This window comes from Leucopleurus acutus, assembly GCF_964270905.1.
Source record: "Leucopleurus acutus genome assembly, chromosome: X".
NCBI lineage: Eukaryota > Metazoa > Chordata > Mammalia > Artiodactyla > Delphinidae > Leucopleurus > Leucopleurus acutus.
In genome coordinates, this window is record NC_139148.1 from 114,120,095 (window position 1) to 114,140,238 (window position 20,144).

The following is a 20,144-nucleotide window of genomic DNA, read 5'->3' on the forward strand; positions in this document are numbered from 1 at the left end:
CCTCATACGTTTGTTGATAATGGATGAGAATGCTCTTTGCAAACTATAAAATACTATAAAAGTAATGGGTTCTTTTTAGTATTAGGAATTTGGGGCTTAACCAGACTTGCTTCCCTCCCGCCTCACATGTATCCCCCAATTCACTCTGAGCGTTGCAGACAGTGATGGCCAAACATGTCTCAGGTCTGCCAAACTGCATAGAACTAGTTGACACAGAATAGTCAATTGACCGTTTTCATTAAATTACCCAGCCAATTCAAGCAGTTCATTTTCTCAGTTGTCCCCATCTCCATCCACAATCAACCCCAATCAAGTGACCCAAAACTGTGGCTTGTGATATCATATAAATATATCCTTCAAGCAACGTGATGTTCTTCTTGGACCATCTTCACCACCCAGGGATGCTAGGTACCTGGGAATCAATTTGTGCTTCAAATGCATGTGACATCTTAATCATCCAATACAAATGCTACTTCAAGCAAGCAATAACAGATGGTGGCCTGAATTTTATAGCATCACCAGCATTTTCTGGGCAAAATTTATAGTTCAATCATCAGTGAGCTGAGTCCTGCCTCATTATTTTTCTGTTTAATCTTTAGCAAACAACCATTCTGAAAACCCAAAGCATGTGCTGTAATGAAGCAATGGCCATTGACCAGTAATGTAGTATGTATTTCTGTCCACCCCACTCCTCCATTCTCAGATTGTGTGCACCCAACACACATAGTAAAGAAAGTGTCAAGGCCAGGTGTTGGTGTGGGGGTCCCAGGGAAGAGCACCTTTATCTTCAAGTTGAAATGCTAACAGGAAGGTGGGATTTCACGACATTCCATGGCCCCTGAAGAACCTTCTACCTACTCAATACTCTTCCCTCCAACTAAGGCCTCCAGCAGCAGGACCAGTCTTCTGATCCTTGTGAATGTAGGTCTAATATAGTCCCTCAAGCATAAAGGGCATCTTCAGAAAGGATGGATGAACTCAGCCTCGTGGGACAAGCCCAGACACGGTTGGAATCTTGGCCCCATCATCTATTACCTACGTGACCTGGAACAAGTCAACGTCATCTCAGATTCCTTGTCAGTAAAAAGAGCTAATAATAACCTTTGCTTTATAGACCTATTGTAATGATTAAACAAGATAATATTACGTAAGGCACTTTGCACAATGCCTGACACATAAAAAGCACTCAATAAATTGTAGTTAATAAAAAGCGTTATTATATATTTGCTATATGTGAGGAATGGTTCTAATTTTTAACTGTATTACCTTATTTAAATAAAATAAACCTTTCCTCAAATGTCACCTTTCAGTGAGGTCTTCTCCAACCACTTTATTTAAATTTACTAATTTCCTGTCTGCATCACTCCTTATCCCTCTGCCTTGCCTTCCCCCCTTATAAGTTATTCCCTTTTAAAATACTATATAGTTTACTTAATTGTTTAATGACAGTATCCCTCCACGAGAATGGGCATGAGGGTAAAGAATTTTGTCTGTTTTTTTCTTTGCTGTGTCTCCAGAGCCTACAATAGTACCTGGTATCTCATAAGTAATCAATAAAAGTTTTGAATGAATGAATAATTTAATCCTCAAGAAAATCCTATGAAGCAGACACTATTAGTATCCCCTTTTTACAAGTGAAGAAGGTGATGCACAGAGAGATAAAGGAACTTACCCAGGGAAGGGTTGGGATTTTAAAGCAATGACTTGGCTCCAGAGTTTGCCATCTTAACCACTATACCACACTGTTTCTTTTGAAGAACTCATGGAGGGAGAGAGGGGGGAGAGGGGTGAGGGGAGAAGGGAGAGAAAAGAGAGGGAGAAAATACGAATGAGAATAAAGGGAAGAGTGTATGTTATTCTATTTTTCATTTTGTTTTTTGCTTTTTGTTTTCCTCCTCCTCCCCAGGATAGTATCTTTTTCTCTGATGAAATTTCTGTGCAGTACTTTGGGAATCTAGCTTTGACCTTTTGATAAAGGCAGCGATCATTCATTTGTCCCCAAAATATCATCTTTAGAGGACACTTCCATTGTCCAACTATCACTCCGTTGTTTTAATGTGTCTTTTTTACAAAGCTAAACAGGTAGGAATTATTTACACACCAAATAACTCATAGCTATTCAATACCATACTAGAGGTTCTAGCCAGTGCAATAAGGCAAGGAAAAAAGGCATCCATATTGGAAAAGAAGAATTAAACTGTCTTTACTCACAGGTGATATAATTGTCTATGTAGAAAATCCAATGGAATCTTCCAAAAAGCTCCTGGAACTAATATGTGAGCTTAGCAAGTTTGTAAATATAAGACTGGTATACAAATATCAATTGTACTTCTATATCCTAGAAATCATACTAAGTGAAGTAAGTCAGACAGAGAAGGACAAATATCATATGATATCGCTTATATGTGGAATCTGAAAAAAATAATACAAATGAACTTATTTACAAAACAGAAACAGACTTACAGACATAGAAAACAAACTTATGGCTACCAAAGGGGAAAGGGGGGGGATAAATTGGGAGTTTGGGATTGACATATACACACTACTATACATAAAATAGATAACCAACAAGGACCTACTGTATAGCACAGGGAAGTCTACTCAATATTCTGTAATAACCTAAATGGGAAAAGAATCTGAAAAAGAATAGATACTTATATATGTACAACTGAATCACCTTGCTGTACACCTGAAACTAATACAACATTGTAAATCAACTATAGTCCAATATAAAATAAAAATTTTATAAAAATAATGGAAACTTGGGGAAAAACAATTAGAAGTTAAAATAAAAGGATACTATTTGCCATAGCATCCAAAGTATGAAATAGTTAGGGATACATCTGAAAAAGTTCGGAAAAACATGTACACTGAAAGCTACAAAACACTGCTAAGTGAAACTAAAGATCTCAGTAAATTGAAAGATACACTGTCTTCATAGCTTTTAAGACTGAGTGTTGTTAAGATGTCAGTTTTTCCCAAATTTGATATATAGATTCAACACAATCCCTGCCAAAATCCCAGAAGTTTTTTTTTCTTTTTCTGGAAATTTACAGGCTGATTCTAAAATGCATATGGAAATTCAAAGGACCTAGAATATCCAAAACAACTTTGAAAAGGAAGAATGAAGTTGGGAGACTCACACCATCTGATTTCAAAACTTATTATAAAGCTAGAGTAATCAAGACAGTGCAGAACTGGCATAGGGATAAAATATTGATCAATTAAGAATCTAGAAATATATATATATATATATATATATATAAAATTGATTTTTGATTTTCAACAAATGTGCTAAGGTAGTTCAATGGAGAAAAGATATTTTCCTTAAGAAATGGTACTGGAACAACTAGATATCCATATGTGAAACAAAACAAAACTTTGATCTCTACCCTGCACCATATGCAAAACTTAACTCAAATTGGAAAACTGCCCTAAATGTAAAAACAAAACTACAAAACATCTAGAAGAAAACATAGGTGAAAACCTTTGCAACTTTGGGTTAGGGAAAGACTTCTTAGATACGCTACCGAAAGCATAATCCAGAAAAGAAAAAAAATGATAAACTGGATTTCAACAAATTAAAAATTTCTACTCTACATTTAAATGCTTCTACACTCCAGATTTTTAGTCAGTGTTGGATTCATAGTAATTATCTGGATAGCACAATAGTTTTGCCCTCTTTTTTTAAAATTAATTAATTTATCTATTTATTTTTGGCTGCATCGTGTCTTCATTGCTGCGCGTGGGCTTTCTCTAGTGGCAGCGAGCAGGGGCTACTCTTCCTTGCGGTGCGTGGGCTTCTCATTGTGGTGGCTTCTCTTGTTCCGGAGCATGGGCTCTAGGCACGCAGGCTTCAGTAGCTGTGGCACGCGGGCTCAGTAGTTGTGGCTCACGGGCTCTCTAGAGAGCAGGCTCAGTAGTTGTGGTGCATGGGCTTAGTTGCTCCGCGGCATGTGGGATCTTCCCGGACCAGAGATCGAACCCGTGTCCCCTACATTGGCAGGCGGATTCTTAACAACTGCGTCACCAGGGAAGTCCCCCCATACTCTCTTAGTACTGCAAACCATAGTGGGCCATGTTTCACTGGTTATTTGTCTGAAAAACAACACGTTTGGCCTGGAGGCATTAGAAGATGCCATTGATTTAGCCTCTGTAATTCCTTCAGCTCAGAAAGAGCTAGGCTGAAAGCTAAAAATATTGGGGTATAAAGGCAAGATGGAGCATTGATAGATAGTTGGATGGGGGAGGAGGGAGGAAAGGAAGGAGGAAGGGAGAAAGAGAGGGAGTTCTAGACGGAGAGAGACACGGACTGCAATAGGGAGACAGAGACGGAGAGAGATGTGTTACTCAGAGGAAAACGGAGGAATCCTACTTAACATCCCTCCTCTTTGCATTCCTAGGCCTTCTCAAGTGAGAGAGGAGTAGAATTCCAGCCAGCACCTGGCAAGTGGACGTAACCCTGAGGTCCCCTGGAGCAATGCCAATGAGAGTTCTCAACCATGTATGTCACAGAGGAGAAAGGAGTTATTGAGGACCCCTGCTCTAGAGAGCAGCATGTTGCGTCTGTGATTTTGTGCAGCAGGTGAGAAGGGAGAAGAATGACACCTGCCTCCTAAGGCTCCATTAGCACAACACCCTTCTTGACTAAGCTGGAGAACCAGGGTCAGCACGGACAGTCAGATATTTAGGGGGATTTATGATGTTAGTGAGTATACTCTACATCCTAACCATCACAGAGATGCACGTGTACCCCCTAGGGAATATTTCCATAACTGGACTGTTTCTTCCTGGATCTTCCAGTAATTTCTTGTCTCAATCTGTGGGCATTATTTATGTATTGCCAGTGGTGCTGGGGCGTCTGCTTCCCCATTTCTGGAGCTGGCAAAGCAGATAACCAGAGCTCTGACTTGGTCAGGATCATGCTGGCCAGGTCACACTGTCCCCAGCTGCAGTATGTTGGCAGCAGAGGCAAGCATAATCACTAGTTGACACTTATTAAGCACTTGCCATGTGCCAGGCACTAGAAGAGCCTTACTTGGATTTTATTTTATCCTCACAACAGCCCAATGAGGTAGGTACTAAGCTAATCAGTGATAGAGCCAGGATTCACATCCAGGTCTATCTGACTCCAAAGCTGATGTCCTTTCAAATACACACAAGGCTGCATGATTAATTTATTTAAAGAGATCTTTGAACAGCCCCATCTACAGTTGGTTAGCACTAGGTGAAACCTCAAAATATGCCAAGCCTATGTGTTATTTACCCCTTGTTATTAAAAGTCCTTTTCAAATGTCTTATGTTACTTTCCTGCCTAATTAATGAGTATACTTTCTGGGGTAGATTTGACATTTTTGTTGTGACCAAAAGTCTCGCACTATCCTGGCTGGCGAATATTGGAGGGAAAAGGCAATTCAGCTATAAATGTACTGATTCTCAGGCACACTCCACTCCAAGTTGTTCTTAGGAATACATTCTGACATTGGCTTATGTTTTTGTCATTTGCTTTTTTCTACAAAGGAGCAACAGCAGAGACGGAGGGGGAGGGAGGGAGGGCGTGGAGAGAGAGAGAGAGAGAGAGAGTGTTTGGGGCTTTGGTTTTTCACAAGCTTTTGTGATATTAGACTTAGTCTAATAGCTAAACTAAGGCACTATTGACATCATCATCACATCAAACTACAGCGCTTATTTGAAAAGTTCAGTACTTGACCATTTGATTGCTATGCTCATACAGCATACCACCAATGTGAAGTGAAAATACACACACACACACACACACACACACACACACACACACACACTCTCTCTCTCTCTCTCTCTCTCTCTCTCTCTTTCATACACAGAGGCAAAACTAGGGGTTTTAGTGGTAGTCACAGTCTACTGTCTTAGAAGAAATACAGGGCTCTCAATGAGAGGAAATGACATAATCATGAGATCATAGTACACAGGACATGGACTCCAGTGATGCACATGTAAACAATTCAATCTGAACATAAAACTGCACCACACTGAATCCACACAGAACAAGCAAGGCTTCACCTCTTCTCTCTAAAGCAGGCAAGTTTTCCGTTTGGGTCCTGCCAACCAAAACCAAAGGACTGTTGGTGTGTTTAGTTGATTTATGAAGCTATGTGCTCCTGACTCTGCTCATCTAGAGACTGCTGAAAAGATAAACAGGCCTGTCCGTTATGAGACAATTTTGGCAAAAACAGCTTGGAATCAGTCTTCCTGTGGCATCTGCTACCAGGGTCGGCTCTGGCTAGAAGTGTAAAGTGAGTAAGAATTGACTTGACCATCTCATATCCTCCTTCTGTACTCCTTTTTCTCCATTTTAGCATCCCCTCCCCAGCTTAATTCATTTAAGCCAATATTTATGGAACCGAACTCAACATTTATGGTATCGTCTACCAGGCACTGTGCTTGGGTGCTCTGCCCTGGTCCTGCAATATTCCTGGCCTTCACCAGTATTTGAACATTGAACTTGGTCTTTGTCTTTCCATAGCCTGAGCCTATGTGAAAAACACCTCAGGCTGAGAGGATTGATTCATTTCCAGCCTCATCTGCAACTGCCTGCAATCTAATTTTTAAATTGATGCCTCTGAATGTTATACACACACACACACACACACACACACACACACACACACACACACACCCCCTCAGCCTTGGTTGTCTGGTTTGAAGGAGAACAGCTATAGTGATCTACGAGTTCTCTTTATTGCTTTCTTGATGAAGGGGTGTGTTAAAGGCTCGAGATAGCTCAACAGTAATATTGAGAAAGGGTAACTGTCCAAACACAACCAAAATGATGTTATTTTTGAGAAAAAGTAAAGTGTTTGAAAAGTACATGCTGTTTCCTTTCATCATCACTACCCCTACATTTTTTTTTAAGTGGAATGATTCCAATTTCTCCCCAAGGGCTCCATTTTCACAGAGGCTAACGGAACCCACCCACACAGGTATGGTGACGTACAAAGGGCACAGCACTCAGCTGGACATCCTGAGACCAGGCTCCAAGCCTTGTGTGGTGCAATTGGCCGAAGTGTCTTGCTATCTGGGAGCAGAACTGCAGCACACATTGCCGTAGAAAGAGCACAGGACAAGTATTAGAAAACCAGGATTCTAGGCTGACCTCTGCTATGAACTAGACACGTGACTCTGGGAAAGTGACTGACCCTTCTTGAGTCCTTATCAGGTCAGCAAAAGTGTTGGTCTCATGTGACGTGTGAACATGTTCAGGTACAAAAAGAAAATCTGTAATGGCTCCTTGTGGCTACCATGTATGCTCAGTCTTGACAGTTTAAGTGCTTGCTGGGAATAACCCAATGGATCAGCAAAAGGATTGACTGTGGCTTGATGTGTCAGACAGAATAACAGATTCACATTATCGAAGAGAAACAAATCAAATATGGTGGCCTGGTCTGGCTGGTCTCTGATTAACCTCTGCCAAACCTATGCTTCCTGATCTCAGTGGTATGGCTCTGCACTGCTTTTTTTCCCTGTCCTGTCAATTTGGCTCACTGTTAGCATAGAAGAAACTGCATGTACCTCCCTGAAAGTCACTGCCAGGGTAGTCTGGCTCTGCTGCTCAGACATATCCCATTCCATCTGTTCCTCCCTGAAACAGAGGGCTGGTACCCAGCTTCAGATCCAGGCAATAAAATGGAGCAAGCAGAATGACACAACTTTCACACTGTAGGTTTCTTAAGCTACTCGGCATGCTGCGCTGCATGGCAGTTGGCCCCAAATGGATTGAAGTTGGAAAAAAAGAATTGGCCATTCAGTGTTAGCTTTGACCTCATCCATAACTTTAACTTGTTTTTCTATCAACATTAAAGGACTCTGTCTGTCTTAGTGACTAATTTGCCTTTTGCTCTTCTGACCTGGCCTTGCCTCCTGAGGGGTAAGTGGAGAAAATGAATGGGTTCAAGGGTCACTTCTCAGAAGCCTTCGTTGATATCCCCACATGACGTCTTCCCCACCAACAGCGCCCCGTGACTGCCTCACTGTAAACGCCATGTCGCCATCCTCTGTCCTCTATGAAGACTGAGTTCCTTGAGGGCACCTATCGTATCTTGCATTTGTCTCTGTGGCCCAGGGTCTAGCACGAGGGCACAAAGTCAAAGCTCGATAGATTTTACTGATTGTTATTACTATTATTGGTGCTAAAGAAGGGTTTTACCAAAATTGTTCATTGGGAGGCCCCACGTAGGCACACAATATCCTCTCCAAGCCTCAATTTCCTCGTGTATCAAATGGAAATAATAATAGTGCCTACTTCCTGAGCTTTTGGTGGGTGAGAATTAATGACACGAATTGTATCAAGCGCTCGGGGACAGAGGTTGGCCCATAGCACTCACTCAACACATACTAGTTGTTACTATTTTTAGTCATGAGGTATATTTGAGGCAGCTTGACTTGTCTTCGAAAACAGAGGAGGCCAGTTTCTTTCCAGAGAAGAAAAGAAGACACCTTCTGTCTCCCAGCCTGTATCTGGCCTCAAAATAACAGAGGAATTCTTAAAAACTGCTATCCCCCTGTCATGAGGTCAAATAACATGAGAAAACCCAGCAGGACAGCACCCACCCTGGATGCTGTCCACTGTGAAAGGCACCACGGGGAAAACCCCAGGGAGCAGAAGCCCACCTAGCTCCCTGCCTCCCCCCACACACTCCCAAACCCAGAAGTAACCACTGTCTCTGAACTATAACAACACACGAGCCTAAACGTTGATAGACACTGTTCTAGAGAGTGTGGGAAAATGCCCCCCCGGATAGTCTCACCATATTCATGGAAGGTCAGTACTGCTGCTGTTGACAAAAATATCCTGAGGAGAAAATGTGCAGAAAAGAGTTAAAAAAAAACCCCAACAACTTCCCGCCAACTGATGGGAGATAAGAGAAAGGGAAACTGAAACATATCCTTGAAGAGAATACTGTCTATTGGAGAACTTTTTAATCTTCATTAATAATCCCCGAAAAGAAAGAAAAATTGTAAAGAACCAGCACAATCTGTGAGTCACGTACATGGCAGATAAAAGACACCTAGCTCAGAACGTGCGGGAAGGGAGGCCCTCACCATGGCAGATTTGGGAGGTGTCCAAATCCAGCAAGTGGGATATAAGATCATGTTTATCTACTTAAGAATGTATTTATGCAGGCCTCCTACTGTTAACAAGCCGGGTATGGTATTAGCTATGCGTTCTTTATGTCATCTGAACTCCAATTCTACCGACTGCTCCACGGGGACTCTTCATTCACAAGGTAAGAGTCTGGGTTCCCGCAAAGCCAAAAGAAACAAAACAATGCTCCTTTCAAAGTGCAACAGCAATCACAAACATCCTTAATTATACATGAGGGCCTAATAAACGGAGACTGTGCCCTGCAGTTGTCAGCAGGACAGGTGTGTACAAGATACCCAGACCAGGGCCTGCCGTTTCTGCAAGCATGGAGTTCAAAGCGATTCTCCAAGGCTATCTCTGTTAACCGTGGGCGCATGCTGACGATGAATTGGGACTAATTTGGAAACATTCAGCTGCTTGGGAATGTGTGTATCAATTCCCCTCCTTCATAATTTATTCAGCATTTTGATTGTGGTGCTCAGCAATAAATAACTGAAACGAGTTCTAACTGCTCTGAGATTTCGTCTTCTGTCTTCACCACTGCTTTTGATATTCTCCAAGATAGCCCACATTCAACTTTATATGCAAACCTGAAATGGTATTCAGGAGGAGAAGGGAGAAAAAAAAGGGAGCCAATAGCTCTTTCACTTTGGGAGTTGAAAATAAGATCATATTCAAAGTGCAGCATTTATGGTCCAATGCTGAATACATAAAATATATGACCGTTACAAATTCACCTTTCATGGCAAAGCCATGCTCTTGTAGTGATATATCTTACTGCTAGATTAGAGCTTTTAGCATGATGAAGGCATCTTTCATCTTCTCCTAGATGCAGGCTGGGTTCTCCTTTGGGGATGTATTTTTGCCCGTCACAATGCCCCACAGTCCTGAGACGGAGGGCTTACAAGAGGACCCGAGTCATTCACCAAAGGGCTGAAGCCACTTCAAAGGGGGAGCGCCTAATTGGAGGTATGCCATCTGCATGGGATCACACTGTTTCAGACTGCCATTCTCTGCTGAATCCAAAGGGAGGGGTTGGCCAATGTTGCTTTCTGGAATCAGCCCAAAGAGGTAAATCTAACATCACAAATATTCAGCCAATACAAGTTTTTGGCAATAACAAAAAGACAGTTTTGGGTTAGGTCATGGTACAGGTTAGTCGCTAGGAAAAGAATACACATATCATGTACATCAGTGACATGGTTACAATGCAAATGTAATTAAACCAGGATAGTTATGGAATGGCTTTCCAGATTCTTCTAAATCCACCCCAAATCTTAGTGTATGGATCAAAGACAGATTTTCATGGATTTTGCAAATCATAAAACGATTGATCAGTGCCGCTGCTTCTTCTTTCTTCAACTTTTGAGACTCATAGCCCAAATCTTGCATTGCTATAAGTCTTTACCCATCACAATCAGCCCTAAAAGCTATCTTTCCAAAGCCATCTCTTGACTTCCCCCTCCCTTTCCTCCCCCTTCTTTAGTTCTTCATGCACCCAATATTCCTGACACATGCCTTACTCATTTAAATACCCCAGTGACTAGCCCAAAGCAAAGCACACAGAAGGCATTCTGCAAATCTTTGAATGAATATGAATGAATGACAAAATGAGGACAGTACATGGCTTGGTGACAGCTATGTTGGATGCACAGGGGCACTTTTCACTTACTTCCCGTTCTTAGATGTGTTCCGGGCCTTTGTGGATGACGGAGAGTTGGCGCCTGGATTAGTGTTTGGAGAACCCCGTCTATCCTTACTATACCCACAGAAAGAATAGAAAAATATATACAACAATGACCACAGAGACAAAAAGAAATTAGTTATTTCATTTAAAGACTTTCAAGGCGTCTCTCTTTCAATATCTTAATCTCTCTTCTCCCCCCACGCCCCCCCCGTGTGTGTGTGTGTGTGTGTGTGCGCGCGCGTGTGTGTGCATGCATGTGTCTCTCTGTCTCTCTCGCCTGTCAAAATAAAGCGTGATCTTATCCAGTGCTGTCCTTCAAAGGTACAGAGAGTGGGAACCATTGGTCAAGTTCAAAGAAAGCTATTCTTTTGGCATTCAGAGCTTGAGCTGGTGGATGCCATTAATGACAGTGCCACAGCCCAGGCCTCAAGAGAGGCTCTGGCCAAAAAAATTAACTAGTCTTTAACATAAAATCCTTTATTTCCTGTCTCTGGGTTCTCTGTACTTCTAGTTCAGTTCTGAAGCTGCTGACTTGTTGTGAAGTATGTGGATGCCAAATGACTTCTAAAAGTCTTTGGGAGATACTATCAGATAAATTAATAATTTTCACTCATAATGTTAACATGGGAAGGCCGTGAATTCAGATATTCTTTCAGGTGAGGCACCACCTGCTTCATGAGTAATTGAATTTAGATCTGCACCTTCAATAACTCCACAGCTTATGTCAAACCTTGGAAACAATTACGAAATAAATCACTAGGAAGGTCTGCTTAATCTCTTCAGGTTAATAAACGCAGACAAATTAATCACTTGAAGGTAAACAAAAAGGAATAATTGATTGGAGGCTTCTTGATTACTTTATTCTATTTTCTTTATCAAACTATTTTTACCATTATCTTCAATTCAGCTGCTCTGCCTTGAAATTATTACTTTACTTCATCTCCAGATTTCCATGGAAACCAGTTCAAAGCCTTTTCCCCCACTTGATGATGTGTGGAATTATTTATCCTGATTTCATCAGAAAGAATTTTTTTTTGTTACTAAGATCTACGTCAGCATAACCTTTTACAAAAAGTGAAGGTAAAGAAGAAAAATGCATATCTTGGCTTTCAATGAGTATAATAGAGCCTTCCAAAGGCACAGAATATTGTCTCAGAGAATGTCAAAGAGCTTTCCAGATATTTATGAATCTTTTAAGTACCTCAGAAATAGATGCCTGCAAGTAGCTGTATTTAGATGTGGGGTGAGGTAGGGTGAGAGGGTGGGTCACAAAAGGTATTCTGCTTCACATCCATCAGCTTTAAGTGGCTACGTGGATGTGACTGGAACAAGAGATAATCACGGGTTCCTGGCGATTGCCAAGGCAATACAGATGTGTGTGAGCACAGGGCTAATCAGACAGATAGCGAAAGTTCCAGCAGGTAGGATTCAGTGTCCAGGAGGGCTCCAAAGCACTCCTTTGAAGTGGGAGTCACCAAGGTGAGCGCCAATCCTTCTGCTGGGGTGGGTGGCTCTGGAGAGAGTAGGCGCACAGTCTGTCCCCTAGGAGATGTCAGAAGCCCGCTGAGACGAAGTGCTGAAGAACTCATGCAGCACTGCCCCTGCCCATCCACGCTGACTTCCTGGCAAAGAACTCCTTAACCATCCCTGGGACCATAGCAGCTACCATCCTCATTCAGAACCCCCCCTCAGAAACGAAGTGATAACTGGACAAAAGACTGGAACTCAGAAGAATTCATAAGTGTCTCTTCCAGAAGGCTGCAGCAGTCTCATGCAGAGGATGAAATACGCTGTGTGTTGCAAAATTCAAGCGAGTCTCAATTCCCTCACTTCCACGTTCAGCTCACTGGCCACTGAGCCTTCCTCCTCCCACCCCCTCACTCAAACTGGAGGCAGCGGGAAACTTTGATGGAAGCCTTCTGAAACAAGGGATCTTTTGATCTTGCAGGCTGCTAGGTTCAGAATAGTAGGTGGTCACTCAACACCCTGTCTCCCGAGTCACTAAGTTCAGGCATCCACGTTCTTTTGAATAAAAGACACCCATTCCCACTGCTGTATTCCCAAGTCTGTGCCTTGCGAGGCAAGGGTCCTTTAAAATCTGCATGACAAGTGACCCTCTTTAAGCTCAATGCAGGGCACCGCAGGACATCTGGGAAAGCTGTCAGCTGGCCGTGGCGACCTTATTAACAGCTGCTTTGGAGGTGGGAGGAGGTGGTGGTCCTGGAGCAGTCTTCCTTTAAGTGATCGAAATAAGGACCCCCTCTGACCAAGTGCCAAATCCTTTAAGGGCAGATCTGAGTGGAATAAACACAAAACTCGCTCAGAGAAAAATCACAGACGGAAGGTACGGCACCAAGACTGGAGGTGAAAGTAATCAAGTAACTCAAAATGTTTGTTCCGTGCCAATAGCAGATCCACTGACAGTGGCAAAAGGTATCTGAAAGTGGGGGAGTGGCCAGCAGAATGGTGGCAGGCTTGGATCCTAGGAGTTTAATTCTGTAGATGTACTAAGGAACTGTTGTATAGAAAGGTTGGCCTAACACTGAGGGAAAAGAGCTCCCCCTCAAAGTTCCAGGCTGAGTACGTAAGTCTGGACAAGATGCTATGATTCTGAAACTTTGAGAAAGAGAGACCCCAAGTTTTCCAGAAGTGCTCCACGAGAGAGAAAGAGAAAATCTTGCAACTGCAGACTGTCTGGGAGCCTCAGAGATCTGAAAAAACATGGGTCAATGATCCAAAGATTAAGATGCTGCCGAGGATGCTGACCACTGAAAGAAGCATGTGGCAATCCCAGGCACTTACAGGAATAAGCCCTGCCTGCTTTTGGGATACCTGGATGATAACTTGGGGGTATATGAGATTGGGGGGGGGGCTGCCTGGAATTAGAGCTAGTTTCCAACTTACACATCTGAAACAGGCGCACCCCAGTTGTCATTATTTTGTCTGTCTCTAGACGACTTGTCAGCCCTTTTGACCTTCATCTCCTCTTTGGGATATTAAAAGCTATGGCCTGAAATCCCAGGGGGCATGGATCCAGGCTTCTCCCACTCCTTAGGAGTAGCTATCTTTTTCCTGCGGTAAGATTCTTTCCTTTCTCCCTCCCAAGCCAGCCTCATCAAAGACCTATGGATACAATTCCAGGTGGGTTCCTGATAGGAAAACTTAATGAATGCCAGCACTCGCTCTGTCTGTTTGGTCGGCTGTCCATCAACATGTATCGTAAACCATTTTCCATCGGCTCCACAAATGTCTCCAACACCAGAAAAGTGAAAAATAAAATCCTGCAGTATTATGCACATTGTATCCAGGTGGGAAAACTGTGACTAACCCAACTCTTCAGCATTTTCAAAGTGTTTCTGATTGAATAATTTGATGCTGAAATGGCATCCAGGGTACTTAACCCAAAATAGCAATCAGATCCACTCCAATCTGGATTTTTCTCTTAGGTCAGAGAGGTACTTGAGGGAGAAGAACCTAGCAGTTTCAAACACCCTCGACTCACTTTCTTGATGGGTGGCATACAGAAACTTCTGCATTTCCGGTAGTACTTCGTAAGCTCTTTTTGGAATTAATTCATCTCAGACCCATGAGAAATAGTTGTGTTGCTCTAACTAAAACAGCACTGAATTTTTTAAAATTAATTTTCAGGGCCCTAGGAATTTGAAATTGTATTTCGGAAGAGCGAGTTGGGCTATAATACTCATTGTCTACATATCTTTTATTTGGCACTTAGCATGGGGTGCCTGTAGTGTTGTTTCTATTTTACTGTTTATCCATCTCTCCAACTAGCTCTTAAGAGGGCGCTCCAAAAAATATTTGTTGAACAAATAAATGAAAAAGCTGCATTTCGGCTCAGTGGAAAAGGAGTGCCAACTGTATCAATATCTGGCACCGGTGGGAGAGAAGGAAGTGGTGACACACATGTCCTATATTTTCCACGCCTAAGGAAGAACGGTCCGGGAAAACTGGATTCCAGTTACTGATGGTTGATCATCACGTGGATCACAAAGAGGTGAGCTTAGAAAGGACTTGCTAGGATGGTTGGCTAGCGCCGTGAATAACAACAGAAAGTCTGTTGCATTTGTATGGCTTTTAGTGTTTTTCCAGTGTGTGTTCTTGTAAGTGGTAACAGAGATGAAACCCAAGCTATTGCTAAGGGTTTACTTCAAGTCTCTCTGGGGAAACGGTAGCTACTCTTTGCTCCCTAGAAATGACCCTTGGCTTCTTAGAGCTCCCAGGATAAGGAAATGTGCTTTACAAATATAGAGTCTAGCAGGCATAGAAGCTCATCTATCTCCTTCCCAAAAGGTGCCTGAGTGCCCTCTACAACATATCAACCCACCGAGTGGTTGTCTTTTGAAGCCTTTTAAATCATGATTGCTTCCCCATGAAAGCCTGCTTTTCTAGTTTCTAAGAGGCTCACGTTGCTGAAGTATTTTTGCCCTTGTCCTGTCACTGAGCAAGACAGCTCTTCAAATATTGATTTCCTTTAATTAGAGCTGGTGAGGATTCTTCATTTCATTTTTCTGTCTTGCTAGGTTATGTCCTGAGTGGTTTTCTTTCTTGGTTCCAAACTTTTTCATTTTCTTCTACCCGAAGTGTCTAAAGTCGAGTCCATGTCTCTTTAAGCATCCTCTTCCCATGATCTATGATTTCTATTAACCATCAAGCAAAGAAAGTTCAGTTCACTAAGCTGTGCTTTCCTTTAGCTTCCTCCCCTAGGTTCCCTTTGCTTAACTGTGGGCAATGACTGAGGGTTTTTAGACAAGAGAAAACGCTCATCTTTATTGCTGTGAAGCCCATTGTGACTACAGTCTCTCAGAAACAACCTCAGGCATTCAAAGCATTTACTCAGGAATCTTGAGTTCTAATCCTGGCTGCCAGGGAGGCATGTGACTTCCTTCTGTCTTAGGATTCTCCTCTCTAAAGCAGAGGGCACTCAGCTGATCAGGTAGACCATTCACACAGAAGCACACAATTACTTTGTAATTGCAGAGCTCCTGGAAAAGGCAGCTGGGACGCTCGCATTATCTTGGCCTCTCCCCTTCCATTAATTTTTCACTCTAACAACTCACCACAGGGGCACTGGGGACTGGAGCAATAAGCTTATTGATTATTGTTGCCCTTTTGCTCTCTTCACCTCTTGGCACGTGCTGTTTCTGCCCAGGGAAGGCGGTCACATCCTCGAATGCCTCACTGGCATCAGGAAAGAACATGATCAGTTCCTAAATGATATTATTTTCTCATTTCGGCTGGCTATTCACTTAAGTCTTTACCAAGAGCTTGGATGTTGGCTACAGACTATCAGAGGCCACTGGAACTGTGTCTCACCACTATTGCATTCACATCTAGCCCTGGGTTCCTCCATCAGATAGGGGATTGAGAAGCAAAAAAAAAAAATCATAGTTCTGGTATTGGATGGTTTAGGGTGATTGAGACCTGAAATATGACGGGAACCTGGACCAGAATAGTTGTTACACGGGTGGAAAGAAGGAAACCACGCACGGCATAGCAAAAGGAAATGACTGAACTTGAGAACTGACTCCATCTGGAGAATGAGAATAAAGTCTACATGAGGCTGCTGATAAGGTTTGGAAGCTGAATGACTGGGAAAACAGAGGTGCCAGTGAAAGAGACAGATTCGTTGAGAGGGGGATCTGGACTAGAGGGGAAGATGATGGATTTGGCCAGGAGCATATCGAGTTGGGGTGTTGATGGACAGTGTCCAAAAGGCAATTAGAGAGATGGCACAGCAGCTCAAGAAGAAAGAGACAGGGTCAGATGTACAGTCATCGCTCCCAAGTGGGAGTCAAAGCTGTGAGATAAGCCGCAAAGCCTGATGGGACAGCAATCCATTGTGATTAACGAGCGGATGTTTGGGGCGGGCGACAGCCTGTACTGGAACCCGCTTTCTTCCACCCCAGTTTGTGATGATTTACAAGTGGGTTCCAAAGTCTTATAACCCAGGGGCTCAAAGAAAAGAGCCTGAGCCAGTTCACTTACTCGTATAGGGTTCAATGCTAAAGTTACTGAGGGAAAGTACAGGCCTCAAGCCTTTTTCGGTCCATAGGCTGCTATGGGTCTGTGCCCATAGGCTGCTTCTCCCTATCCTCTTAGCCCAGCCAGACTGCTTACAGGTCACAAGGCGAGCTGGACACCAAGAGTAGTGGTGGGTGGCAATCATCGTCAACCCATTTCCCAACGACACCTCGCAAAGTACATCCCAGGCTGCTGTCACCTCAGTGTAAGGAGGGCAGCCTGGCAGAGAAGCAAAACTGAGCTTTAGACTTTGGCTTCACTTGCAGCTCGTGTCCCTTCCTCTTTGCTCCCTTTTCCCAAGGACTAACCACATATCAGAGACTATACCTCCCATCGATCGTGCTAAAATCCACTCCTATTTTTTGGCATTATTCCCTTCCCTTTTCCTGTTCTCAGCCTTTGCACTGTGCCTTACGAATTGGCATCCTCAGTCACCCTCTCTTAGCATTCCTAATGGTACAAGGATGACACAACTAGTAACATCACGGTTGGGGATGGGGCAGCCTGCCTGGGAGCAAATCAAGGGCTTTGCCCTTGAAGAGCCAAAGTACCTCAGGCTTCCTGAGTTGAGCTGAGTTCAGGAGGGCAATGTTTAAGGACCTGTGGCCATTACCTTTCCCAAATTGAGGCAAGCTTTGGCCTCAAGCTCTCGATCTGTAATCGACCCACCGAATCACCTAACTTCTCTGGGTCTCAGTTTCCACTTCTGCGAGTCCTACTTCTTAAGGCCACATCAAAGTTTTGAAACTTATAAAACATTAAATAATATATTCACTCAAAAACGTTTACTGTGTGTTTTCTGTGTGCCCTTCATCCTGTTGGGCCCTGGGGATATACTGATGAGTGGGACAAGGTTCCTGCCCTCAGGCAGCCCAAAGGCTGGTGCAGGAGGCAAGCACGTTGACAGATACAAAACAACACCTTGTACCAAATGGGACAAAGCAAGTGTGAAAAGATACTAGGGAAATAAACCAGACGGCAACCACCTATGCTTAGGGGAATCAGGGAAGGCAAAGGTAAAGCTGAATTACTATGATGAAATTTATGATTTGTGTTAAAAATCATAAATCAAAAAAAATCAGAAATCAGAAAATGAAACCTGGGTTATGAGAATTTTCAGAAAACAGAACGAATTATGCCTATCCTTAGTTTGAAACACTTATCTGCCAACAGTGGCTCATCGACTTAGACATGAGAATAACCTGGAGAACTTGTAAAACCCAGATAGCTGGGTCCTACCCACAGTCTCTGATTCAGCAGCTCTAGGAAGCGGGCCTGAGAATTTACACTTCGACCAAGTTCCCGGTGATGCTGACGTTGCTGGCCTTTGAGAGCCACTGCCTCATCGCTTCTCCGCCTTTCTGCTAAGATCAAGTGGGGAGAACCACTGCCTCACAAGAAGCATGAGACAGCCACACTTAGTGGCCACTGAGGGATCACAGTCTGCCGTATCCATTGCCCCAGCTTTCCAGGCAACACGATTAGAATCTTCTGGATGAAATATCCCCCCCGTACTGCTACTGAGTCAGGAAAAGGCAGACGCCAAGGGCCGCCAACATCCATCTCTGGAGAAGCTCCTCTTTCCTGAGGAAGTGGAAATTACTGCAAACACCACAGAGTGGAGCTCAGAGCAGGTGAGACCAAAATTGGATCCGACAGCATTAATTGAGCTTGAAGTTCTATTTACTGAAAATGATCTGGCATAATTAAAAATTCACAACTGGAGCCTAGTTGGTGAACATTATGCATTAAGGAGTCCCCAGAGGAGGCCAGAAAAGTCTCAGTGAACTTTTAGGAAAAGCCAAAGAGGCCAATTGCTGTGGCAGGAATTAGCACACAGAGGGAAAACGAAAAGTCTGTCCATTTCCTTGGAAGTGCGATTCTGACTTTCTACTTCAGAATGACGTGAGCCAAGGGCGTCGCTGGGGGCGGGGGCAGGAACTGATCATTTATTCATTTCCTTTTCTCTGGTGAATAATTACTTTGTTTTTACTTTCTACTGTGTTCTTATGGGATTCTCAAGAACGTCCACTCTGCCTGCACATTATATATTAAGTTCTTTGAGGACAAGGGTAAATTGTGTTCCTATCTGTTCATAAAGTTTCTTATGACATCTGTCATATAGAAGGTTTTCAATATCTGTTGACTGCTAAGCATCCTGATAAATGTGGCTTCTGACATATGTTTTTTGAATTGAACAGACTAACACATATTAAGTTAGAGGTCTGGTAACAGAGTCATGTGCCTTTGGGTTTTTGTTCAAATGACATATCAGACCACACCGTAGGCCTACAAAGGTGATAGCCTATCACAGTGCCATTACTGAGCTTCAATGCCCACTGATATGAAAGTCAAGTAGGATAAAACCAGTGGGAATCAGCAACTTTGGAGACTGGCATTGCCAAACGAACTGAAGGCAACTCTAAAGTTGTAGAAAGAGCATGGGCGCTGGCATCAGGCAGACCTGGGGTCATACCCTATCTTTGTAATAGCTGGATGATCTTGGACAGGTTGGGTGATGGAGGCAGGGTTAGTCCTGCCTAACCAAGGCCTCTGATCTTAACACTGGGGCTTCAGGGCACCAGTTCTCTAGCTACACGTTAGTGTCCAAAGCCAGGAGCATTCAAATACATTCTTGTGGCTGAACTCCACATCTTAAGTGCTTTCTAAGGGGGTGAATATATTCAAGATTTAAAAGTGCAGCTGGGGGCTTCCCTGGTGGTGCAGTGGTTAAGAATCCGCCTGCCAATGCAGGGGACATGGGTTCGAGCCCTGGTCCAGGAAGATCCCACGTGCCACGGAGCAACGAAACCCGTGCGCCACAACTACTGAGCCTGCGCTCTACAGCCTGCAAGCCACAACTACTGAGCCCACATGCCACAACTACTGAAGCCTGTGCACTTAGAGCCCATGCTCTGCAACAAGAGAAGCCACTGTGATGAGAAGCCTGCACACCACAACAAAGAGTAGCCCCCGCTCGCTGCAACTAGAGAAATCCCACATGCAGCAACGAAGACCCAACACAGTCAAAAATAAAATAAAATAATAATAAATAAATAAATAAAAATAAAAGTGCAGCTGGCTCCTTAGAAATAAAATAGAAGGGCCATGTCAACAAGGTGTTGAAAATGCTTTCTGGTGTATTTAGGAAAGGAAAGTTCTCTCAACTCTGCTCCAGTATGTCTCTTAACAGCTCTGTGCCTCTAAAGCAAAGGTTTTTAAAGGTTTCTCTTCATTTATATCGAGAGGGACAGTTAAGGCTCAAAAATATTTCCATTTTCAAAGTGCTCAAGCATC

General features: G+C 43.2%; 1 protein-coding gene across 3 annotated transcripts in view; it reads right to left on the bottom strand.

Moving 5' to 3' along the window:
• Window positions 1-20,144, bottom strand: part of HS6ST2 (heparan sulfate 6-O-sulfotransferase 2) — a gene marked incomplete at both ends in the record, with an annotated part of 289,043 nt that overhangs the window by 27,640 nt on the left and 241,259 nt on the right. For 2 of the 3 annotated variants that reach the window (XM_082865355.1, XM_082865354.1), the window contains one exon: window positions 10,794-10,880. The exons of the other annotated variant lie outside the window; for it this stretch is intronic. In XM_082865355.1, the coding sequence (XP_082721481.1) occupies window positions 10,794-10,880 (87 nt within the window). The remainder of the gene's footprint in view (window positions 1-10,793; window positions 10,881-20,144) is intronic. 3 annotated transcript variants of the gene reach the window in all.